General features: G+C 42.0%; 1 protein-coding gene across 1 annotated transcript in view; it reads right to left on the minus strand.

The window, feature by feature from the left end:
• Positions 1-26320, minus strand: part of ADCY8 (adenylate cyclase 8) — a 217733-nt gene that overhangs the window by 61218 nt on the left and 130195 nt on the right. Inside the window, exon 9 of the mRNA XM_019931940.3 lies at positions 14838-14938. Coding sequence (XP_019787499.1) covers positions 14838-14938 — 101 coding nt within the window. The remainder of the gene's footprint in view (positions 1-14837; positions 14939-26320) is intronic.

The raw sequence follows: 26320 nt of genomic DNA on the forward strand, positions 1-26320 counted from the left end.
CCCCTCTCGATGAGCAACTCTGGCAATCACATTCATGATCGCCCTTTCCCACTCCTTGCACCCCGTAATTCCTCTAAAGCTCTGTTTGTTCAAGAAAAGGGCTATTAACAGAAGACTTTTTAAACCAATTAAATCCATCCCTAGAATATTCTATTGAGAAACTTTGCAATGAGCATCAAACATCTGGCTTGATCTATTGCTTCTGCCCATTTTTTCCCACTTCTTGTCTCATTCCTCTTTCTCACTAGGCCTGCTGCCAAGGCAACACACCACTGGAATTCTATCTCAGTACTCTGGCTGTGGGAGAGACCCACACGCACTTTCCCCTTCAAGGTGGGCTTTAGGAAGCATTTTCCCTCTTGGCCTCTCTGATGCCAAGAACTGCACTTGGCACCTCTGCACGTTGCTCAGTTTCCTTAGTGAACATCACGGTTTGCAAAGACTATACTATGTGCTGTGTGGGACATGGGTATGTAGAGCTCATACTTGCCCAAGGCTTCAACATCACCACCAACTCTGCATCTCAGGCTTCAAAGCTTGGTCCTGTGGTAGCTCCTGCCTATTGGGCACCTCTGTTGGGTGTCAGGCGGTGATCTAAAACCCCATCTCTGGAGGCATCTGCTTCCTCTCCTTATCAGCCAACTTATCACCAGGATTCTCCCTGGGAATTTATCCCTTGCTCTCTATTCTCTGTCCAGCCACTTGTGTCCTTGGCTGGCACCTGTCATTTCTCTACCTCTATTTTAGCCAGCAAACTGCTGCATGTTCAATGGTGCCTTAACGGACACGGTGGGAGATTTTATATCCGTTCCTTCCTCTAAAAAGTGAAGCTCCTTCGTTTGGCTTTAATGTGTTGACTGGAGCTCAATAAATGTACATTTAGTGAATGAAGTTGAACCCACCTTCTTCTAATGCTACCTCTCCTTATCCTCTTGCCGGAATTTTCTTATTATTAATAATACTAGCGTAAGTACTGTATTGAGCTCTGATTACGTGCTAGGCACCGTGCTAAGCACTTTATATACAATACCTCATTTCCATTCCTCAGAACAAACCTAAGAGGTCTTTTGATCTCTTTTTTCACATGAAGATTTAAGGCTCAGAGAGGAGTAACTTCCCAGGGGTTACTGAGTTGGTAAGTGTTAGAGCTAGGATTTAAAGTCCACTCTGCTATTCTAATCATTTTGGTGAGTAATGTATGTCCCATATTTGCAGTAATCTTTTTTGCTTCTGTGGTTTCATTGTGACATTTATTCGTTCAACAAGCTTTCTTCCTAGGTGGGCATCAGGGGGTACCAGGATGAGAGACACATCTTGCCCATCTTCTAGGAGATCATAATCTAGAGGGGAATATGGATATACAAATGATGAATTATTACATATTATGTTATGATATAGAAAAGGGTATAAACAAACATCTTTTAGAAAATAAGAAAGGAAATCAAGGAAGGCTTCACAGAAGAGGTGACATTGGGGTTAGGTCTTGGAGGTTGAAGAGAAGGAGTTTTGGGAGGAAAGACTGGGGAATGTGAACAAAGTAACAGAGGAATGGGAGTGACCAGTGTGTTTAGAGTTTTTCAGTGAGCCAGGTGGTGAGGCTTTGGGACTGGAGAACAAGTGGTCCAATAAATGCTGTGCGAGAGAGCTCTGCCTGTAGGCAATGTACTGATATTTAAGATGTCTAATCAGGGAAGGACATGATCATATCTGTGAGTGTGAAAGACAACTGTGGTGGTATTTAGAGAAAGTATTTAGAAGGTTTAAATAGTTGAGGCCTGAATTAACGAGGAAGGGACATAGGGTAACAGCACTGATAACTGGGACGTTCAAGGAACTATGTGGAGGTAATCTTTATTTATTTATTTTTGGCCGCGTTGGGTCTTCGTTGCTGCGCAAAGGTTTTCTCAAGTTGTGGTGAGCAGGGGCTGCTCTTCATTGCAGCGCATGGGCTTCTCATTGAGGTGGCTTCTCTTGTTGCAGAGCACAGGCTCTAGGCGTGCAAGTTTCAGTAGTTGTGGCTCGTGGGCTCTAGAGCGCAGGCTCAGTAGTCGTGGCACACGGGCTTCGTTCCTCTGCGGCATGTGGGATCTTCCGGGACCAGGGCTCGAACCCGTGTCCCCTGCATTGGTAGATGGATTCTTAACCACTGTGCCACCAGGGAAGTCCCTATGGAGGGGATCTTAATAAGTGTTTTATATGTGTGTGTAGGGGGGCTTTTGGGAGAGGTAAGTCATTATGAGCAACACGAATGTTTTCACCATCTTACCTGGGTTAAGTGCAGGAAGAAAAGCTAGTCTACAGAGGTGAAGGGTGGTACATTTGATTTTGAGCCAGTTGAATTTTGGGTGCTTGTGGATCCTCCAGCTGGAGACGTCTAGACGTCTAGGCAGCTAGAGGGATGGTTCTAGCACTCTGGGTTCAGAGCATGTAGGCGGTGGTTGAAAAATCTGAGATTGGAGAAAACTGCCCAAAGAGAGTGTGCAGAGTAAGAATAAGAGGACCAAAGGTGAAGCTACGGGAGAAGCCAACGGGCCAGAAGAAGAGATGGCATCAAAGGGAATTTAGGAAATGTAGTCAGTACACAGGAGAGCAGGAGTGCACGGCATCATGAGAGCTGGAGTGTAAGACATTTGAAGGACGGAGTAACCAAGACTGTCAATTTCCTCTGCGTGGTCAAGCATCACGGAGGCTGGAAAGTGACTTCTCCTACAGCCCAGCTATCATTGTTGGAGGGTTTTTGTTGTTGTTGTTGTTGTCAATGCTTGCACAGTTTTGATTTTATGGATCACCTTGATAGGAAATCTCTGCAGGTGTTTTAGATAAGAACAGAAGGTCTGTGTAGCAGTGGGTTCCCAGAGGGCCCTACGCAGATGGGTAACTTCCCCCCACACAAGCTGGAAAAACACTCCCTGACAACACACCATTATTCCTGGGCACCCAGGGGAAGCAAATGACAGAGAATGCAGGTGGATTGCTTTGTCAGGCACTCCCAGGAGAGAAAGGGCCAATTCCAAGGCTGAGATGTGTCTCAACACTGTGAAGCAGCCATTGAGAACACAAATATCTTGTTCCAAAGCGAAGGAAGAAGCAAATCAGGCCAAGGTTGAGTCTGAAAGCCGCCCAGCAGGAGACTCAAACTCTCTCATGGTCACGGCCGCCATCCAGGTAACCTACAGACCTTCACATGGCGCACCGGCCTAGAAGGGTGCCCCTGGTTCTCACTGCTGCCTTTTCTCTTTCTCCACCTCTTGTACGCCATGGGCAAATCCTCAAGCACATGCCCTACATGCTGTGCTACTCCTACCTCTGTATTTTCTCACTCTCCGGGGGCTGGGGGGTGGGGAACATCCTGGTCATCCTTCAAGGCTCGGTCTTTCTTTGGATTCTTCCAAGACACCTGGCATAAGGCTAAGTACATAGAAAGTGCTCAATAAATACTCACTGACTTTTCCTTTTTGTGGGGAGAGAAGACTGTTTCTCTTCTCACCAGCCTTCTTAGGCTGTGTTGCCATCTGCACTCCCAGCCCCTCTGCCTGCCCTTCTGCTGCGTCCTTTTCAAGTAGGAAGAAGGGCCAACCCTCCTGCTTGGAGTGCATCTGGAGTGTTCAGTGGACCTGGTTCTCACTGGAGGGCAGTGTCGCTGTTAAAGGTCAGTGTTTATGGGAAGTTCAGATGCTTGTCGTCTCTTCCTCCTTGACCTTCCCTGTGGGAAGAGGCTTGGTCATCTCTTCCCCTTGACCAGGCCACCTCTTCCTTTAAGCAAGGAAGCTCAGGTTGCCCCAGGAAGTCCTGATGGGCAGGAAGTGAAAGGCAGGCAAGAGCCAAGCCCTGTGGATTTGAACCTGTAGCTCTGAGACATAACCAGTAACGCGCCTTGGGCAAGGTATCATTCTTCTGAGCATCTTAGTTTTTAAAGTTTTTGGTGCATCTTATTTTAGTCTGCAAACCTGGGATTTTTAAGTCCACCTCTTAAAGGAGGCTCTGAGGTTAAAGTAATAAAGCAATGTAATGCTTAGCACATAATAAGAACTCAAGGAAACATTCATTTTCTTTCTCTATTCATGGTGAAAATCAGGAAACTTAAAGGCATCTTAAAGATGTCTGGGAAGAGTATGAACTGCAAGACACTTTCTAAGCAAGGTACTGGCGCTATGTATAAAATTCCTCTGGAAATCTCTGCAGCAGCTCTTCAGCGTTCATTTATTTCTGCACACATAAACATTATAACATTGGACTGTAATTTTTATCTAATTATAGAGCTACTCAGGCAACCAGGGATTCTGAATTTGCTTTTGCATTGTTGGTGTACGTAAGAGGCAAGGGAACCTTTCATTTCTGAAATCAAATCTGAAAAAGAATGGCAAGGGATCTGCGAACAGCTCTATCCAAATCATTTCTAGATGTTAAGTTCTAATTTACCCTCTGCAGTGTGTCTTTAAAGCAGGGTCTGGGTTGGTACCATGACTGGAGGTTTGCTGGGGAGGCAGGGATCTGGGGGGATGAGCGAGTAGCCTCTAGCAGCTTGTGGTGCATTCGGAAACAGAAATGCAGACTGAAAGATGACCCTGGACTATCCTCGAGAATCTGCAAAGAGCCTGCGAGTCCAATAGTGCATTTGATCCTGTAGCAACCCTGAGAAGTCAGTATTTTTAGCCTCTTCATTAGGTGAAGATATGGTGACTCAAGAAGGGAAGGGGAACCAGGATTTATCAAAATAGGTATGGTTCATTTAATTCTTACAGCAACCCTGGGAAGTTGGCATTGTTATTCCCATTTTACAGATGAGAAAACTGAGGCTTCAGAGAGGTCAAGTACAGACACATAGCCAGTAAGATGCATAGTAAGTAGATCTATTAATATCCAGGGCCTCTTTCTTTCCTCTCTATCTGCCCTCTCTTGCTTGCTCCCTCTCTCTTTTTCCCTTTCCCTCCTACCTCTTCCCTCCCTCCATCCCTCTGTCATTACCATGCATGCAGACTTAGATACACTGTTCTATAATTACAAAAGGTATTGTCTGGCCTTTCCTCAGTTTCCCCTTCTGGGAGAGGAACAGCTGCACGCATGTGGAAATTAAAGGAAAGCGCTAGGCAAGCACTGTCTTTCTTTGCCAGGGTCCATTAATTTTTGCTTTGGGGGCTGGGAATTAGCTGTGGTCATATGAGCAGAGATTGCCTCGTCTGCTACAAAGTCCATGACGGAAGAAACGCGAGTGAAAGTCACCTACCATCTGTTCAGTCGCAGAGAATCAATCAGAAATAAAGTGAGTTGGAGGGGAAATGAGCTCACAGTGAAGAAAGCTTGGGCTGTGTCTGGGGCCCACCGGCTGCTCAGTTCCCGCTACATGTGGGCTGTGTGGTCAGAGCTCAGCTTTGACGCTGTCTTCACTATCAGTTTTTTCTCTTCACTGAGCAAGTGAGGTTGGGGTGCTGGCTGGTATTTTAGCTCCTGGCTTCAGCTTGTACCCCACAGTCAGAGGGACTCCATCAAGCCAGCTGCCAGGCGAGGTTCCAGATCTCTTCCCCCGAACCCAGGAATTGGGCATCAAGGCGGCTCATCTTCCTTGGTCACCCCTTCTGGGAAGGGGGCTGGGACCCCTTCTCAAGTCCAGATCCTCAGGTCCATCCTGGGTTCCTCCTCCTGTCTCATCCCCCGCACCTGGTCAGTCCTGGGAACTGTCAACCCTCCATCCTAAATACCGAGCCCATTCGTCCTCTCTGGTTCACTGCCACTATCTTGTCCCTATTATTTGTTGCCTGGAGTTTTGCAATCCCCTCCCAGATGGTCTTCCCAGGTCCAGACCTGATCCCCTCCTATCATCATCCAGTGAGACGCTTCTAAACACAAATCCAATCATGTCACTTCCTGGATTAAAAGGCTTCAATGAAGTCTTCTCTGCCAGCCAGTCACAAATCCTCCACAAGGCTAACAAACCCCTCACCTCCAAAACACCCAGTTTCCAGCCCTTCCCACTCCCCTCCTTCTCAGTCCTCTCGCATAACCGGGAGGATCCTTCAGGACGCGGCTGAGGTGTCAGTGCCACCTCCTCTGGGAAGGCTGCCCTGATCCCTCCACCTCACCGCACTCCTACACAGCCCATGCCACCCTTTCCCCATCCTCAGTGGTAGCATTATATTATAGTTGTTCAACTCATTTCTTTCCCTCAAGTAGGCTGTAAGCTGTATGATGCCAGGGACTGTGACTGTGTGGCCCCAGGGTCCAGCACAGACAGGCACATAGCAAGGGCTCACAGGATGTTTGTTGGGAATGTCAACGCCCTGTGCTCCCAGAGTCTAGAGGGAAGTGTGCACCAGATATGACCACATCCTCACCCTCACTGGCAGGAGTGAAGCGGGGAGTCAAGGAAGTTTCGGTAGATCTGGCAAAAGACCCTACAAACACCCACAGCTTACCACCCTGAGACCATCCTTTTTCCCAGTACCCTAGTCCGCACATGGCTCTTGGGTGGTCAGGAAACCCATTCTCCTGTGGCATTCCCTGGTACCCTGTCCTGATTTATTCATTGCCATAGCATTTACAAATCTACATGCATAGCATAGACATATCTACATGCATACCATAGACATATCTACATACATAGCATACAAGTAGCTATATTTATAGCATATATATACATCTAGACACAAGCATATATTTTAATTATTTCTTTGTCTCCTTCCACTAGATTATAAGGCTCAGAAGGGAAGGGTTTTTTTTGTTCTTGTTGTTTTTGTTTTGTTTTGTCTTTGTCTTGTTTTTTGTATTTTTTGTTCAGTGACATAACCCCAGCATCTAGAACAGATCTGGCTCACAATAGGCATGGTTTCCCCAGCCCCATTTGGGAGAGGTACCTGGTCCTTCCTTCTCTCTCTCATTTAAAACTTTTTTAAAAAAAATTGTAAAATGAACCATAAATACAGAAAACCACATAAGTATCACTTAATTAGTTATTTTAAAGTGTCTGCCTTAATAAAGGTCACTCAGTTCACGAAACAGAACTTTGTGGGGCATTCCGAAGGTCCATCCACGTCCCCTGTTCCAGGCATAATCCTCTCTCCCATCCCGTTAACCACTTTCCATTTCTTTATAGTTTTATCATCCTTTTTAGACACTACAGTTTAGTCTTGCCTATTTTTTTGCTAAGTTTGATTTGTCTTCTAAGTCTTTAGAAAAAATCTACAGGTTCTCTCTTTATCTCATTCCTCACAATTTATTTATTGAAGAGTATGTGCCCTTGACCTGTAGTCTTTCCCACTGTCTGGATTTTACTTTTTTTTCTTTTAATTTATTTTCTTCAAGTATAGTTGATTTACAATGTTGTGTTAATTTCTGCTGTATATATATATATACACAAAAGTATATATATATATACCTTTTCATATTCTTTTCCATTTTGGTTTATCACAGGGTATTGATGGTAGTTCCCTGTGCTATATAGTAGGACCCTGTTGTTTACCCTGGATTTTGGTTCTGTATACTCATGCAATATCTTCTGTCCCCTGTGAGTCCTGCAAATTGGGAACTGGATTCCTGGTCACACAGGTTTGGCCCCTTTGATAAGACTACAGACTTGTGTTCTTCCATCAGAAGATACATTTGTCTTTCCTTTTTGTGCTGTTAACTCCTAGATCCATTAATTCATTGAGAGTTGGAAAATGGTGATATTTTAATTCTATAATTTCTTTAAATTGTATTAGCTTGAATGATTTTATGATGTTTCCACTCACCTGATCTTGCAGTTCATGCAGGAAAGACAGGAAAAAAAATTGTTTCTTTCCCTTTTTTCACTAGTTTGCAATACAACAGATCAGTTCCCTATCATCCACCAAAGGTTATCAACCCTTAAAAATGTCATTATAAACTCATAAAGTTTAAAATATTTGCTGGTTTTTGATCGACTGTTTTAACAATGATCCACACTGGGGCTAAAATTATTCCATCTTTGGACAATGGAAGCTTCCTCAATGCAGTTTCTGAGTCCTTTAGAGGTAACTAAGAAGCATGATGGCTTCTTCGCATTCTAGTAGGACAAGAGGTTCCAGGCCTATCTTGCACATTTCCTGTCCCAGCCGTAGAATCAAACATATCTCCAAAATTAAAAAAACAAAAAAACCAACTGTGATATGTTACTTCCGGACCACAATCTGGCCCCTAGTTATGCTCACATATACTTAGACTGCGTTGGAAATTCTTTCTAGGATTTCCCATATTTATATCTCCAATCCAGGATACCATCTTCCTTCTAGTTCTCATGTCTTAAGTTCTTCTTGCTGTGAAAGTTTCTCAGACTTCCTTTGTTTTACTTTATTTTTTAACATCTTTATTGGAGTATAATTGCTTTACAATGGTGTGTTTGTTTCTGCTGTATAACAAAGTGAATCAGCTATACATATACATATATCCCCATATCCCCTCCCTCTTGAGTCTCCCTCCCACCCTCCCTATCCCACCCCTCTAGGTGGTCACAAAGCACGAAGCTGCTCTCCCTGGGCTATGCGGCTTCCCACTAGCTATCTATTTTACATTTGGTAGTGTATATATGTCCATGCCACTCTCACTTCATCCCAGCTTACCCTTCCCTCTCCTCGTGTCCTCAAGTCAATTCTCTAAGTCTGCATCTTTATTCCTGTCCTGCCCCTAGGTTCTTCAGAACCATTTTTTTTTAGATTCCATATATATGTGTTAGCATAGGGTATTTGTTTTTCTCTTTCTGACTTCCTTTGTTTTAAATGACCTTGACCGTTTTGAGGAGTACTGGTTAGATATGCTGTAGAACGTCTTTCAGTTGGGATGTGTCTGATGTCTCCTCGTGATGAGGTTATGGATTTTGGGGAGGAAGACCACAGAGCTCATGCCATTCTCATCACAGCTCATCAACATGACATCACTGTTGACGTGAACCATTATCAGCTGGCTGAGGCAGTGTGTACCGGGATTCTCCGTATACCCCGCCATCCACGCTGTGGAAGTCACCTTCAGCATAGCCATACTTGAGGAGGGGGGCTTCAGTTCCACCTCACTGAGCACAGAGCATCTACATAAATTCCTTGGATTTTTCCCCATGGGAAATTTGTCTGGTCTTCACCTTTTATTTATTCATTCAACCATTTATTTACGTCAGTGAACCTACGGATATTTATTTTATATTTTGGGTTATAATCCAATACTACTTTATTTATTTTCTTGCTCAAGTTGTTCCAGCTCTGCTTCCAGGGAGCTTTCCCTGTGTCCCTTTGACATACTTCCATGTGTGTGTATGTTTTAATATTTCCTTCTTTTCTGGCCCTAAATGATGTTCCAGGCTCCTCCTGTATACTTACTAGCCCAGACTTAGAATCAGCCAGCTCCCCAAGGAGCCCTGGTTCCTTATATTGGATATGGATATTAGAAATCAAGATCAGGGCTGTGCTCATTGCTTGATGTGGTGTTACTACTGAGGCGTCATTGCTCCTGGGCGTCCTCTGCTGACAGAGCAAGGACACACATATGTGTATTCTAATCTGTATCGATAAACATATCTGTGTTTATACAGACAGCCTATATCTAACTATAACTACAGTGAGCTAAACAAATTCATACTAATGTCTCCAACTCTAATCCTTTATCATAGGGATCATTCTAGCGTTTTCTCCTTGCTTATCTGTAACCTTCTCCGTCAACAGTGAGAAACTTGACGCCCACAGTCTTCCATCCATTTACTTAACTGTTCAATTATAGCGCACATATACTGTGGTTCAGGTTGTTCACACATAGCTCCATGAGAAACACCTTTATCAGCTAACGCACGGCGCTACTGCACAGTTCTTTCTGCGTTTAGTCCTCAAGAGTCCACGCATCTCCAAAGCTACTTAGGAACCACCTTTTCTCCCCACCCCCTTTGGTGAGGTTGTTTCACATTTTTAATACAGTTATGTTCTTTTATCGCAGTCTGATTTCATCATGGGTTTCCCTGAACTCGTAAACAATTTTAAAACATTTGTATACATTAAGGTTTTCATTCTTTGTGCTGTAAAGTTCTATGGGATTTTACAAATGCATGGTCATAGTATCATGACCATTACAATGTCATCCTGAATAGTTTCACTACCCTAAAAACATCTCCTGGGCTTCGTCTATGCAATGATCCTTTTCCTCCTCACTCCCCAAATAATATCCTCCTTCCCTTTGCATGCTCTCTGACTTTTTTTTTTTTTTTTTGCGGTACGCGGGCCTCTCACTGTTGTGCCCCCTCCTGTTGCGGAGCACAGGCTCCGGACGCGCAGGCTCAGCGGCCATGGCTCACGGGCCCAGCCGCTCCGCGGCATATGGGATCTTCCCGGACCGGGGCACGAACCCGTGTCCCCTGCATCGGCAGGCGGACTCTCAACCACTGTGCCACCAGGGAAGCCCATGCTCTCTGATTTTAACTGAGCATTTCATATGATTCCATTTTGTTTCCTTTCTTAGCATATCAATTTTATTTGTTTTAAAATTTTTTTAGTGTTTGCCCTAGAGTTTACAATACGCTTTTGAAATTAATCTAGGTCTACCTTCAAATTATACTGTAGCACTTCATGCGTAATGGGGGTACCTGAAAACAAAGCATCCCCAATTCCTCCCTCACATGCCTTATTGACACTGCTGTCATTCATTTCACTCATCCATATGTATAACCACTAAATACATCGTTATTGTTACTTTAAACAGTTATCTTTTAGATCAATTAAGAATATGAAAAAACCATTTTATTTAACTTCGTTATTCCTTCTCTGATACTCTTCCTTTCTCTGCGTAGAGCAAGTTCCTGATCTACATCATTTTCCTTCTGTTTGAAGAACTATTTTTTTTTAACATTTCTTGCAGGGAAGGTCATCTGGAAACGCCATTTTTATTTGTCTGATAAAGTCTTCATTTTTCTTTTGCTTTTGACTTCTAGGTTGGTGGCTCCAGCTCCGTTCTCTTCTTGCTTGCACAGTTTCTGATGAGAAGCACCGTGTAATTCTTCCTCTTCCTCTATAGGTAAGTAGTAACCCCCTCCCCACACGGCCCTGCACTGTGTCTTCCATTAAGACTTTGTCTTTGGTTTTCTGCAATTTGAATATGACATACTTAAGTGTGTTATTTATTTGTTTGGTTATTTATTTATTGTATTTATCCTGCCTAGTGTTCCCTGAGGTTCCTGGTTCTGTGCTTTGGTGTCTGTCATTAATTTTAGAAAGTCTTCAGCCATTATTACTTCAAAGATGTTTTCTGCTCAGCTCTCCTTTTATCTCCTTCTGGTATTCCAATTACGCGTAAGTTACACCTTTGGGAATTGTCCCAGAGTTCTTGAATGCTGTGATTTTTAATTTTTTTTAATTTCATTTTTCTTTTTGCATTTCAATTTGGGAAGTTTCTATTGACCTATATGCAAACTCACTGATTCTTTCCTTGGCGTTGTTGAATCTACTGATGTGCCCATCAAAGGCATTCGTTATTTCTATTATGGTGTTTTTGAGTTCTAGCATTTCTTTTTGACTTTTCCTTAGAGTTTCCAACTATTGGGTTGGAATATATTGCCCATCTTTTCTTGCATGGTGTCTACTTTTCCCGTTGGGATGCTTGATATGGTAATAATAGTTATTTCAAATTCTCTTTCTGATAATTTCAACAGCTGTGTCATAACTTGAGTAGTCTAGTTCTGATGATTGCTTTGTCTCTTCTTCCCTTTTGACACAACTTGTAATTTTCTGTTGAAATCTGGTTATATTGTATCAGGTAATAGAAACTGAGGTGAATACACCTTTACTGTGAGGATTTATGGCTAGAGGTTGGGCTATGCTTGGTGTTTGCAGTACCTGTATGTACCAGTGACTCCAGATTCTTCTTGTTTCCTTGTGTTTGAACCAAACTCCCCTAAATACTGAGAAAGAATCTGGGCCTTGCAATTCTTTCAGCCACAGCCCGCAAATAATATACTGGGTTGTTGGTGTGGGGAGCAGGTGTGGGGCATGGGGCTTTGTCAATTCTTTAAATCTCCTTTTCGACTTTAAAATATTCTTCCTTTCCACCTTCTATTTCTCTTAAGGCATTATGTGCTATGTTCATGTGCCCTATGTTCCCTTGTATTAAGTCTTCATTTCTGAAATGTATCTTTCTTTTATTTTTATTTCCTTTTTGAACACTCTTCCCAAATCGCTAAGTTTTTTCTAATTCTGATTTAGGCTGTCATTTGATGTCTTAAGTCACATTAAGGGTTTCAGTTCTTTTTGAAATAGTAGGTTAATGTTTTGTTGTATGCTGTAGGCATGTCCTTTTGGAGTGCTTTCATTGCCTATCAGGATATTAATCTACTTTTAATTCTTGTTTTTCTTATAATAGCTTACTATGGGATTGTCATCAATACATTTTGTTGCTAATTTTTGTGTAAAATTAACTTGGTTGAACATTTATAAAGAGGTGTTTTTGGGATAGTTTATTTTTTAACTCCACAGAGACTTCTTTAGTTGTTTTCACATAGTATTCAAAACATGATGGCTAGATTCCCTTTCCACTTTTACTTGGACCCTCCCTTCTTCATTATAACCCTATCGTGAGTAATTATTTTTGTGTGTGTGGTACGCGGGCCTCTCACTGTTGTGGCCTCTCCCGTTGCGGAGCACAGGCTCCGGATGCACAGGCTCAGCGGCCATGGCTCACGGGCCCAGCCGCTCTGCGGCATGTGGGATCTTCCCGGACCGGGGCACGAACCCGTGTCCCCTGCATCGGCAGGCGGACTCTCAACCACTGCGCCACCAGGGAAGCCCTATTGTGAGTAATTTTGATCCTATTCATACAGTTCCTTCCAGGGTCCTATCCTGGGAGGGAGATTTGACTGGTCAGTTTTGGGAGTTCATAGTGTCTGACAATTCTAGCTCTTTGGACCTTAACTGCAGACCTTTGCACTCACCTGACGTTGGATTGGGCAAACCCCCTCCCACTTTCAACTGCTTTTGCAGTTTGGCCCATGGCCCTTCCCAGTGAGTATCTGTTGGCGATACTGGGGCTCTTTTCCTCCCAGATATGACAGATGCCTACTTGTTTCTTTCCAATTCCTCCCACACGGATGTTGATATCACACCCCATCTTGGGGCTCTTGGGAGATTGTCATTCCCATTTTTAAATGTATGGGTTTACCACATCACCTATTTTTGTTGTAAATATGGTCCTTGAGGTTTTTGGTTTTATGCAGTTGCTCAGATATGTGGGAATTCTGAGAAATTCAGAAATGGACTACTTCTACCACCATCTTCCCTGAATCCCTTTTCCCCTTACACCCCTGCCAATCTGGAAAAGGTCAAGCATTGCCATTCCCTGACTGTTAGTTAACCTGAACGTCTTTCCTTCACAGAATCATGTTACAACCTTCCTCAAAAACCTTCAGGGTCTCCTTCCTGCTCCCAGATTCAATTCTAAATTCCTTACCAGAGCATGTGGACGCTGCCCTCCTGCAGGTCATCTCCCTTTTCAGCCATGGCACCCACCACATCCTTGCACAAATGCTTGACCCTTAAGTCTTCCATTTACTCACCGTGCTACAAACACGAGGTTGTTCACATCTCTGTGCTTTTGCCTGCACTGTTTCCTAAGCTGCGGACACTCTTCCACTCTTTCTCCCTCATCCTACTCAGCTCAAAGCATCACCCCTTGTGCCAACTTTCTTTAAACCACCTAGGCAGAATGAATCACTGATTTTGGCACAAAGCAGTTAAGTAATTAAAAGCACAGACTGTCTCTGTGTTCAAATCCCAGCTCAGTCACTATATAGATGGGGATTAGAATGCTGCCTTACTTACTGGTTATTTTTGAGGCTTTATTGAGACAATCTGTGCAAAGGATTTAGCACTTTCCTGGCATATAATAAATGCTCAGTAACTGGAAGCCATTATTAACGTCTCTCTCTCTCCCACTAAATTATATCTTAGAAGATGCAGACTTCCTCTGGAAAAATTATACCATCCTCGAGGGCTAGCAAGTTGCTTTGCCTGTATTAGACATTTAACTAATATTTGTTGACGTTATTTTTTAACCACACGAAAGGGGGAAATTCCTGGTTAGTTTAGGGAGAAGGGAATATATCCGAGAAAAGAGGCAAGGGTTACCTTACAGTGCAGGAGAGAGGAAAAAACATGGTCATTGGACTAATCCAGAACTAGACTTAAATGCTGGCTCTGGCACCTACAACCTGTATAATAAAAGTCTGTGTCTAATAGAGTCTTAAGAGTCCAGGCTGTGGAGCTAGACTTCCTGATTTTGAATCCAGGCTGTAACATTTTTCAGCTGTGAGACCTTGAGCAACTTATTTCATTACTCTGGGCCTCAGTTCTCTCCTCTTTCAAGTGAGGATAATGACCTACCTCATGGGGTTGCCATGAGATTTAGGTGTGTACTATATATAAAGAATTTGGATCAGGGACTGGCCACATATATTTGTTTGTAGTATTATTAGAGTGCCAATTCTGCTGACCCTGGAAGCTATGATCCTGTATCTATGAACAACAAAGAGGTAATTAACAAAGGGACAAGTTAATGGGGATGGAGGGACTTATACTTACTTTCTGCATTCATGGGTGCAATGTCAAATAAAAGGGAGGCCTACGTTGATTTTGGTGGTTGTTTTTATTAAGATTGGGAAAAAGCCCTTGTCTTGGTAGAGTAATGAGATTACTATGCAGCATAAGACAACCAGAACAGACTCTGATACTGTCAAATATTTTGCTATGAATCCTGGATCCCGTTATGGTAAATTCTGATCCCTTGAAAAGGTCAGCGGCTAGCTCCAGGTGAGGGCCCATCAACTCACAAAGACATTTCATCTGATAACTTAGTCCCTTCATATTTACCTTGAAGAAGGAAGCAAACTTTGTATTGCCGTGATAAATAGAAGAACGATAAACGCACAGACCAGGTTTGATTTGAATACTTCGTCCCTCATTTGAGAATACTGTAATGAAAAAAAAGAAAAGGAGAATGAATTACTTCGCAGTAGAGTTGGGCACTTGGAAGAGTGAAGTTTTACTAGTGTTTGGAGTTGGGGATAAACATCAAGAAGAGACAAGGCATTTAAATGTGTATATTTTTAAAATTAAGAGGCATCCATATCTTAATATAACCTTCACGGAGCATTTTCTCCATCCCTCCCACCAACCTTCCAGTGAGAGCCCAGGGGTGAATACGATTCCCTTCACAGTAAAGGGGAACGTGAGAGGGACTTTGCATAAACTTATAAGCCAGTTCTCCTCCTTCCTCCCAAATAACATCATTTTAACAAAACAGAAGAGCACACAACCATATACACAGCAAATCAAATTCACATTGACGTTCTTCATGAGTAAACGTTAAGTCATTTAAGGATCTTGCTCTTGTGGACACAGGGAAATTTTTGACCAGAGAGTCTGCCTCTCTTCTCATAAAAACTACTGAAAAAATAAATTCATGGAATCTTAGAATAGAAAACAGCCAAAGAAATTTCCAGCAAGGGCAGCTGTTTCATTTTGCACAAGAGAAACCCAAACTGATCGACCAATGTGCTTGACTGCCCTTCTGTTGTCTGCTCGAGGTGGCCCCGGGGAATGCTGCTAACTTTGTTTTGATTATCCAGAGAACTCAGTAATTTTGTTGTCCAGCCTTAGAAGCTTCTGGAAGGTCAGCACTGAATGTGCGTATACTTGCCTTAGTCCTGCCTAGTTTCCTGAACCATCTTCCAGTCACTGAGACATAATTCAATTCCTTCAGAAGAAGAAAGGACTTTTAAAGCTGAAAAAGATCTTAAAATTAACCTAAACCAAGTCCTTCTTTTTACTTTAATGCCAGAGAGGTCTAGTAACTTGCCATAGATCACACAGCACAGAGCATTTTGGGGGGTGAGAACAGAAAGCGAAGCATGGCTTTGGAACTATATGATCCCTGATTTGAATTTCACGGTTATTTTATAAAGGAAGCCAGTAAACAGAGCTATCCCAGCATCTCCGGGTCTATGTCCCTAATACCAAGAGAAGATTTGGTCAGGTCAGTGAAACAAAATTAGTCCAACTTGTTGATATGGGAGTCATAGTCAATGGTTACATGATTGTTATTCTCTTGCCTATTTCTTGGCGTGGTCTGGGTTTTAGACTGAACTCACTGATCGATGTCATGGCTGTGATTTGGACAGTGGCAATGACAGGTAGCTGGTGAGATCCATGGGGGAAGCACAATGCTGCTCAGAAACTGCACATTCATTGCTGTCATAGGGCAATGCTTTTTCTGCTCCCTGGTGTGGAGGCTTCAGCCTGTTTGCTGACAACCTGCTCCATATCTAGAGGGGAACAAGCCCCTGAACAATCACTGTAGCCACCATCTTCACTCCTGATAAAGCTACAGAAAATCCATGTTACTGATAGTTTTCAAAGAGCCCTACCTAAGAACAGGGCACCACCAGAGAGACCCACACATACCAGCCTGAAGATAAATGAAGGAGCCACAAAGCAGTTAATTCAAAGAAAGATAAATGTCTGAATTCCTTCTAACAACCGATTGCACAAGATCTAATTATTCTTTGTTGGCTGTCTGCTTTCAAAGCAGCTTGGTTATTTAGATTTAATAATGAGATTTTTTTTTTTTTTTTTTGCGATACGCGGGCCTCTCACCGTTGTGGCCTCTCCCGTTGCGGAGCACAGGCTCCGGAAGCGCAGGCTCAGCGGCCATGGCTCACGGGCCCAGCCGCTCCGCGGCATGTGGGATCTTCCCGGACCGGGGCACGAACCCGTGTCCCCTGCATCGGCAGGCTGGCTCTCAACCACTGCGCCACCAGGGAAGCCCAATAATAAGATTTTAAGAACAACAATAATAATTTTTCATGTACCGAATCTCTCTCTTGCTGCTTTTCATCATCTTCATCTTTATCATCCTCACCACTTCCATCATCACAGCATCTTGGAGTCATGATGGACCGTTGCCTATCCTTTCCGTAACATCCCTGAGGGCTGCTCAAATGCCTGCTGATTATCATAGATGTGACCTTTTCTGCTTTGCTGGTGGCAGTGGGGTTCTCTTCTCCGAACTGCGGCAGGGCATCCTAGGGTTTCAAACACCCTCAACTTGAATCCTCCTAGCGCCTAAGAGCTCATTCCTTTGCAAAAGGATTCCTTCCCATTTTGGGCTCATTCTCACTGTGGGGAGGTTTTTTTCCCTATCGATCCCAAGCCTGAGTCCTGACTCCTTTCCTGAATGTTTTAACTGATGACTTAAAAAAAAAAAAAAGTCGGGCTCCCCTGGTGGCGCAGTGGTTGAGAGTCCGCCTGCCGATGCAGGGGACGCTGGTTCGTGCCCCAGCCCGGGAAGATCCCACATGCCGTGGGGCGGCTGGGCCCGTGAGCCATGGCCGCTGAGCCTGCGCGTCCGGAGCCTGTGCTCCACAACGGGAGAGGCCACAACAGTGAGAGGTCCGCGTACAGCAAGAAAAAAAAAAAAAAAGTCACATAATCATCATTTGTCCAGACTAAAGTTGCATCTGGTTTCATGTTGTTCATTTCCTTCAGAAGTCAAGCTGGTTGGTGACAAAGTATCTGCTGTACCCCCAGATCTTCCACTCTGTCAGTGTTTCACTGTGAGCAAAGCCAATTCCTTTTAACCTCACTTTTCTTAACTATCAATCGGGGGAATGAATACAATGCACAGGTTTTGCAGTGCTCTTTCATTTTACTGTATTTTATTATGCTAGAATTTAATAATAAATTCTCCTATTTTCAGGTTTGAACTCCAGTGCCTAGCACAGTCACAGAAAGGAATATTTGTGAAGATGAAACCAATCAAATATAAAATACTGGGTTTCATAATGGAGTGTACTTTGGAAATGTAAGGAGACAGAACTATGGAAAGAACGTTCCTAACTGGCTCAGGATGAGATTGAGTGATAATTCATTTCACTTCCTCTTGACTTACGAAGATCTGATCACTCTGGTTCACAGCTTCATTAAGTTACACGTATTCTCCTTCCTGCCATAGGCAGACTCTTTATCTGGTCTCTGCTCTGTCCTCACGTGGTGCCACATATTCTTTTCTACCTTAGTGGTGAGCATGGACTCATCTAGAGCTGGACTACCCGGATGTGAATACCAGCTTCAACACTTCCTAGCTATGTACCTTGGACAAATTTACTAGGTTTTCTGTGCCACAGTTGCCTCATCCAGAAAAAGGGGATAATAATAAAAACTATCTCGTATGGGTTGCTGGGAGGATGAAATGAGTTAATATATGCAAAGTGCTTAGAGCAATGCTTATAGCAGATGGTAACCTTACATAAGTGTTTACTATAATCAATTAATTATACATTTTTTTTTGCTATACTTGTTACCTTTTTGAAGCCTACTTTTCAACCACAGTGTTGCTTTCTAGAATGCTATCTTCTATTTCTCTGTACAAAATTATACCTTGTACTCAGTAGGGTCCCCCAAAGCATTGCTGACTGATTGGTCCATCAAGTTAGAAAAGATTCTTCAAAGGGGAATTATAATCTCGTGTGCAGTCTTTTGTTTTAGGAAAAGACTTTGCCCTTATTCTTTCCCTTTCTTCCTAAAAGATCTTCCATCAATGGGTGGAATTCTCCCTTCTCCAGCGACCTTTAGGAAAGCTGTCCTTGGAAATGACCACTGGGCCCTTATAATTCATTGAGTCCTTGGTCTGTAAGAGGACTTGGCAACTGTATATGTTACAAATGAGGAACTTGAGAATCAGATAGGGGAAAGAGCTGATCAAAGTCAATCAGGTGGTTGGTGGCAAAGTTCAGACGATAAGCCACATCTCCTGGCTCCTAGATCAGTGTCTTTGGGCAGGAAATGCCTGAAGACAGTAACTGAGCCAACTATAAATGGGATTAATACCAATTAAAAAGACCATGCCACTTGGAACAAATTACAAATGCTTCCTTTGAGAGCTTAGATCAGAATTTTGATTATAGTCAGCCCTCTGTATCCAGGGGTTCCACATCAGATTCAGCCAACCACAAATCAAAAATATTCGTGAAAAAAAAACTCCAGGAAGTTCCCCAAATCAAAACTTGAACTTTCCAGTCACCGCCAACTATCTGCAAAGTACTTACACTGCATTTGCAACTATCAACATAGCATTTATATTGTACTAGGTATTACAAGTAAATTAGAGATTATTTGAAGTATAGGAGAGGATGTGTGTAGATTATATGCAAATACTATGTCATTGTATATAAGGGATTTGAGTGTCTGTGGATTTTGGTATCTACGAGGGGTAGGGGGGTCCTGGAATCAAGGCCCTGCTGATACAGAGGAACTGAATTGAAAAATATTATTACTTTTCAATCTGTAAGGCTTTGGTTGATTCAGGAAATGGTCAAAATCTAGTGTAACAAATTGAGTAATAATGAGTAATATCTAGTGCAAGGTGAGCAATAGGCTACATGCTTTATGCGGATGGTCTCATTCAATTATCATGACAGCACTTTAAAGAAGATCCCATTGATCATATCGCCATTTTGCAGATAATGAATCTGAAGATTAGGATCACTGAGTAACTCAGTTAGGACCTCACAGATTGTAAGGACGGAATCCAGAGAGTGCAAGGCCTCACCGGCTGCACTAACTGCTGCAACTTTGCTATTTTCAAGGTAAAATCATCTTCACAAGGTGCACGATCATGTGTCTTGTTGTATTTCAGTGATGTGGTTTACAATACAAAGAAAGAAAATGGGTTAAAAGTTTGAGTCTATGTAAATCTTCATTAGAATGAAGGTGAAACATGATCTGGGCAAAGAACGGACCTCATAAACAGCCCATGAATTAGTTTAGTAAATTGGCACTGCTGCATTTTCATGACTAATGAATAGCTCCTCAGCACAAAGCAATGCAATGTAAAGAACCCTTTCCTTAAGGCCTAGAGGAGTGAAAAAGTAACAGGGAAGAAAAGAGAAGATACAGTGGATTTTATTAAATGCAACAGAATAAGAGGGACCACCGTCTTCGAATAATTGAAAAATTGTTTTTAAAATGAATATTCCTACTTGATTTGATCAGGTTGAGACTTGGGTTCCCTGCTAAGGAAGGGGAACAGGAAGGACTTGTGTTCCATTTTGTTCATGTCTGGGGATGTCGGCCCTGCACGCTCTTGAAAGGCATATTCATAAATGAACTCAGAGCCAGGAGGATCTGTGGGTTCCTAGATCTGTCAAAAGGAAGCCTGGAACCCCAAGTGTGATCACACAAGGTAAAGCCCATTCTAGATTGTTCATCCCCAGAGGTGTGACCAGGGAAGCTAGCTTGCAGAGGTGATGAACAGAGCTTCTAATTTGCTATGTTTCTGTGCCTGAGACATGCCCGGAAAATCTTCCTAGGTGGGCTGGAGGGAAATCACCCCGCTCTGCTAGATCCTCTTCTTCGACCATGAGCTAAAAGGTACTGACTAAATTCTTACATCCCTACCAGATGTAGAGGATGCTTCTAACCATAGCAATAATCTAGTTAATTGTCCAAACTACAATGATTCGTCTGGTCTTTGTTTCAAGTGTGTATGTGGATTGAAAAATTTTATAGGTGGAATGGATTTTATTTGTCACCTTGGTCCAGCTCTTAGTAATGCTGATTTCACTCAGTAAAACCTCTCAGAAATGAGCCATTAACTCCTGCCTGAGTGTGATGGGGGAAATCAGCCCCTCACTTGAGAGCCCATTCCACCTTTGGATAAATCTAATTTGAAAAATGATAATTTTCTAGCACATCTCTCATTAATATAAATTAATATGTTTGTTAAAGAAGAATCTCAACTGGGACAATCTGCTCATTTTGCATGAGTGAATGAAGGAATGTAACGTCTGTTCTGTTGAATTCATGCATTATGGAGGATGGCACTGGCTAGAGCTCCCTTAAATGAGACCATTTGGGTGAAAAGCAATTGCAATAAAAAAGCTAGGAACTAATTTTCAATAATTTCATATTTTGAAATAGAATATATTCCCTATCCTGGTGTCTAGCATCTAACCAAATCATCTTCAAGAACAACTCTACGAGTGACAGGTGTATCTGAGGAATGTCTCACTGGTATATGTCTTCCCAAGTAACTTGACCTTTGAACAAAGTAGATTTCCTCATAGTTAGTAAACTCACAAGGTCATGCTAGCATGTATTTAAGATGGACAGCTTCAGAAGAATGAGGCTGGAAGGATGCCATCCCAGAGATGACAGAAGACTCAATGATAATATGTTACATAAATATTTTTGATAATGACAATATATGGTCTTCCTTGGTAGGGGGATGGATTGTCATAGGAGACTTCCCAAGCAGAACTTCATAAAGTTTCCAACCCACCATTCTCCCAGCTCACCCTCCTCCAAATCTCCCATCCTTGGGAGAGAAGACTCTTCCTTTCTTGACTGGCCCAGTCCCCCAACAGTGAGAGTGATAACTCTTCCTTTATTCCTTGCCTAGAAGCCCCTGGTTATAGGTGATGGTGATATCCACACATGAAACACTAGGATTACTTTAAGGACTGAGCTGATGACCTTTAGGTTGAAATCATCATAATTCTATCATCCTACGCTACATTATTATAGGTGAAATTCGTACTCCTGACTCTGAAAATGCTGCCTTTGTGGGACTGGAGCTAGCTAATTGGTCTGATAAAAAAGATACAAGTGAAATGGCCCTTGATATCATTTGACTACCTAGAGGGTGTAGAAATAGCAGGAATTTTACAAGGTAATATCAAGAATGTAAAGGAGTCTCACTTAGCTACTGTTTGAATAGGGATGGATTTTTTTTTTTTTCCCCTAAGTCTCTTTGAAATCTGTCCTTCTTACCTGAAGGAGGTGGCCTAAATATTCTTATTATTCTGAGCCTTATTAGAGAAGTAAAACTCAAGAGTAACCTGATCCTATAACAGAATAATTCCTCCAAAAGAATTTTTAAAAATAAGATCATGAAAATGAGCAGGAAGTGTCTAATTCAGTTAAATGAGAGAGAACACCAAAGACCACTTGGTTCAGTGTTCCATGTTCCTCTCCTCTGCATCTAAATAAGAAATGGTGTGTTTCAACAAATTTTGAACGTCTCCGAAAATAGACAAAAGCATTTTTCTCATTATCTAATTCCAGAATCCAACATCTTAATCCATCAGATTATTCATTCATTTGCCTAGCCTTCTTTGCTTTGCCGAAATTCCTCCTTAATTATTTTAGTCTACTCACTGGAACTCCAATAGGAGTTTATGGGAAGAAGAAACATTTCAAAGTCTGTGATACATTTTTCCTGAAATCTCTTAAGCCTCCACTTAGCTTTGATTTTCTTTATTAAAGGTAGAGAAAACTGAGTGAAGTTCTGAACAGAGATAAGAACCACTTGTTCTTAGCCAAAGGATTATCTCAAGGTTTCCTTGTGTGACACATCCTTGTTTTTATGTGGTTACCGATGGAACAAAAGTAATATTAAATGAATGTCTTGAAAATTTTCAGCACCGAACTTGGTTCATAGCAAGCATTATCAATGGCCTATAGGTGTGTACTTGCTTAGGACACACCTTTAGGTACTTATATAAATCTGTATTTATGAAAGTCACGACCCTGGTACCCTGGGATACTAACACATTAACACTGCTCTCCCCCCAACACTTTTTAACGAAGTAGTTTCTCTAAAGAAGCTCTAGAAGTGTAAGATTTATTTTAAGTGAGGGTGTAGCCTCACCCAGAATTGGATTGGCACAGAATTCATTAGGAGGAAAGGGAAAACAATAACTATTGCATTTATTCAAACACCTATTATATGAGTATTATGTCATCTAATTTTCAGAACAATCCAATGAGGGGCAGGTAGTATGATCACTGTCATCTCACTGAGATCAAACACCTTGTCCTGCAACACCCAGCCAGTATCTAGCAGGAATTGGGTTCAAGTCATGTCTACTCAGTAATCAAGTATATGTTCTTCCCTCTGTCTTTTAGCAAAGACCAAACACGTGTGAAATAAATGAAGCTTTTTCATGTGTGCCGGGGTGTCCATCTGAGTGACGGAAAGCTACCAACGTGTCAGTATCCAATAACGATCGGTAAATTAATCCATTGCACCCACATCTATTTCCAAAGTGGGATTTGAACCAAGGTCTCTTTGACCCCCGAGCCTGACCTCCTGGGAGCACTGGGAGGCTCATGGAGACATTCCTCCTAGGCCTGTCTGAGGCCATGTTGGCCTTGAGTATGGACTCGGTAACTTCTGGTGTGACCTGGTCTCTGAAGGCACGAAGCAAGTGACTAGCCCAAGTCCTAACGTGCCGCCAAGGACAGAGAAAGGCGGCTGACAACTCAGGACAACGGAAGCCCAGAAGGGTTTTCTCAAAATACAGGTCCCCTTGCAAAATCAGACTCTTGGGGGCAGGGTGATGGGCAGTCACCTGCATTTTAAACAAGAGCCCCAGGTGATCCTCAAGTTTGAAGACTATTATCCTAGGACAAAGAGGCTTTTTATTGCTAAATTTGTAATATTGACGAAGGAGGCCTGATTTCTCAAAGAAAAAAATTCAGAATTTAACAGAAAGATATCAGCATTGAAAGAAGGAAGGAAATCTAATCATCATTGATATGGTTTGATTTTAACACGTATCCCACTAGAATACCCACATCAAAATATGAATTTTCAATCAATTTTGAAACTTTTATTAAACATCTTAATCTTCAGTCAAGATGAGGAAGTTGCCTCATTCTGAGATGGTCACGCTGTTTTTGTAACACTAAGCTGAGTGAGGTCACTCCAAATAAGTGTTTTCAAGTTATTAAGCTCTCTTAAGGCACTGAAAGTTTTGGGTTGGTTTCTCTGGCCTGGAAACATTAATAAATAATTATAACTAATTGCCTTCCCCCATACTAAGCTTTGTTCAGAGTCTTGTCCTAGAAGAGAAATACGGGCCAGAGCCTGAGAAATATCACCTTCTTGTTAAGTGTTCTGGGCTTAAGTTCTTCACTATATAAAGAATACACACAAATCCATAAGACAGAGGTGAGCAGCACAATAAAAGATGACAATTAAGACAAAAGTTTAAGTTACACAATTAAGATAAATGGACAGATTGCACAATTAAGACAAGTGTGCAAATCACAAAAGAAGAAATATAAAGACCAAAACATAAAAGACATACAGAAAGACATTCAACCGCAATAATATATATTTTTTTAATGGCAGGAAGATGCTGCTTGTATCTTATCAAGTTGGCAAGTTTTAAAAAGTATAGGCATAATTTTTGAGCATGATTTCAGAACGCACGTCAAGTATTTTAAAATGTGCATTCTCATACCCATTCTTACGATTTTATCCTGAGAGAATAATTAAACATGGATGTATGATTTAACTATGACAATGGTCATTGCAATGCAATTTATAAAATAGTGAAAAACCGAGAGGAAAAAAAAAAAAGCCCCAAATGGTTAAAACATGCACTGGATTAGTATGCAGTTACAAAAATTATTTTGTAACTAAACATTTAATAATGTGGGGAAAAGCCCAAGCAAAAATGCTTAACACTATGTTACAAGGCACGATGTACAAAATGGTCCTGTTTTAATAGAAAAATTGCATAGATAAGTATAAAGAATCATACTCATGAAAGACTCATGACAGATGCCAAAATGCTAACGATGGTTATCCAGTGTTGTAAGATGACAAGAGATGTCATTTTCTTCTTGCCTTATATGCTTTGTATAAGCTTTTGCTAGTGAAAATGAATTCATTTTTTTTAGGGAGAAAAAGAATTATATATAATAAAAGAAAAAATTCCAATATGATTGATAGTATTTGACAGACAGGTCATGTTTCCTACATCTCTTTACCATAGTTCTAATCTTTGTTTGCCCCTGAGATCTGTCAGCTCCCTCAGGAAATTTTAGCTGGAAACTAAAGAAGGGCGGAGGATTCTTCTGTGAAATCTGGGAGGAACTGGAGGAGACCTTTGAGGATGGGATTAGGGCCCGTCCCCCATCCTGGGGTCTTCCCAGAGACCTCATGGGGTTGCAGGGAAGTGAAGATGTTGAGAACCACTAATTCTAACCTGGCCGAGGTCTAAGCCTTGGGTCACATGACTTGTCACCCACGTGATTTTTGAGTGAACGGAGGTGCTGTTTATAATTACACTCAGAAAATGGATGTAAACCAGGCAAACTAGCACATGTGTTCCTCATGACCTGAGGGAATTCACAGCCTCATAGCACTGACTGCTGAAAGCTATTAGGAGCTGTCCAACTATCTCATTTCACAGATGCGAACACCCTGGAACACAGAAGGAAAATGTGCTGCTCAAACTTGGCTGAGACAAATGAGGCATGAGCACACTTTCCTGAAGCTTAACTCTAAGGATTCCTCTGTGTGTATGTGGGTGAACCACCATGAAATGACATGGCAGGGAGTGAGCGAAACTGACAATCGTCTCTCCTGAAACTCCACTGCCAAGAGTCAGATCAAAATGCTCATTGCAGCTCTATTTACAATAGCCAGGACATGGAAGCAACCTAAGTGTCCATCATCGGATGAATGAATAAAGAAGATGTGGTACATATATACAATGGAATATCACTCAGCCATAAAAAGAAACGAAATTGAGTTATTTGTAGTGAGGTGGATGGACCTAGAGTCTGTCACACAGAGTGAAGTAAGTCAGAAAGAGAAAAACAAATACCGTATGCTAACATATATATATGGAATCTAAGGAAAAAATAAAAGGGTCATGAAGAACCTAGGGGTAAGATGGGAATAAAGACACAGACCTACTAGAGCATTGACTTGAGGACATGGGGAGGGGAAAGGGTAAGCTGTGACAAAGTGACAGAGTGGCATGGACATATATACACTACCAAACGTAAAATAAATAGCTGGTGGGAAGCAGCCGCATAGCACAGGGAGACCAGCTCAGTGCTTTGTGACCACCTAAAGGGGTGGGATAGGGCGGGTGGGGAGGGAGGGAGACGCAAGAGGGAAGAGATATGGGAACATATGTATATGTATAACTGATTCACTTTGTTATAAAGCAGAAACTAATACACTATTGTAAAGCAATTATACTCCAATAAAGATGTTAAAACAAACAAACAAAAACCCAACCCATTCAAAAAAAAAAAAAAAAAAAAAACCCAACCCATGTCTTTTGGTTCTTAGAATTCACAAAAAATATCCTGAGACCAGCTGCGAGGTGATCTCCTCAAGGATTCTCCTTAACCTGAGTCTTCATTCATTCAACAAGTATTTATGCAACACCAGGAGACATATAAAAGTCCCATTTCTCATAACACTTGCTAGATATGCTAATTTTTATAAACTAATATAACCAGGAAGTGTCTGGATGACATTT

Source organism: Tursiops truncatus, chromosome 17 (assembly GCF_011762595.2).
Source record: "Tursiops truncatus isolate mTurTru1 chromosome 17, mTurTru1.mat.Y, whole genome shotgun sequence".
Taxonomy (NCBI): Eukaryota; Metazoa; Chordata; class Mammalia; order Artiodactyla; family Delphinidae; genus Tursiops; species Tursiops truncatus.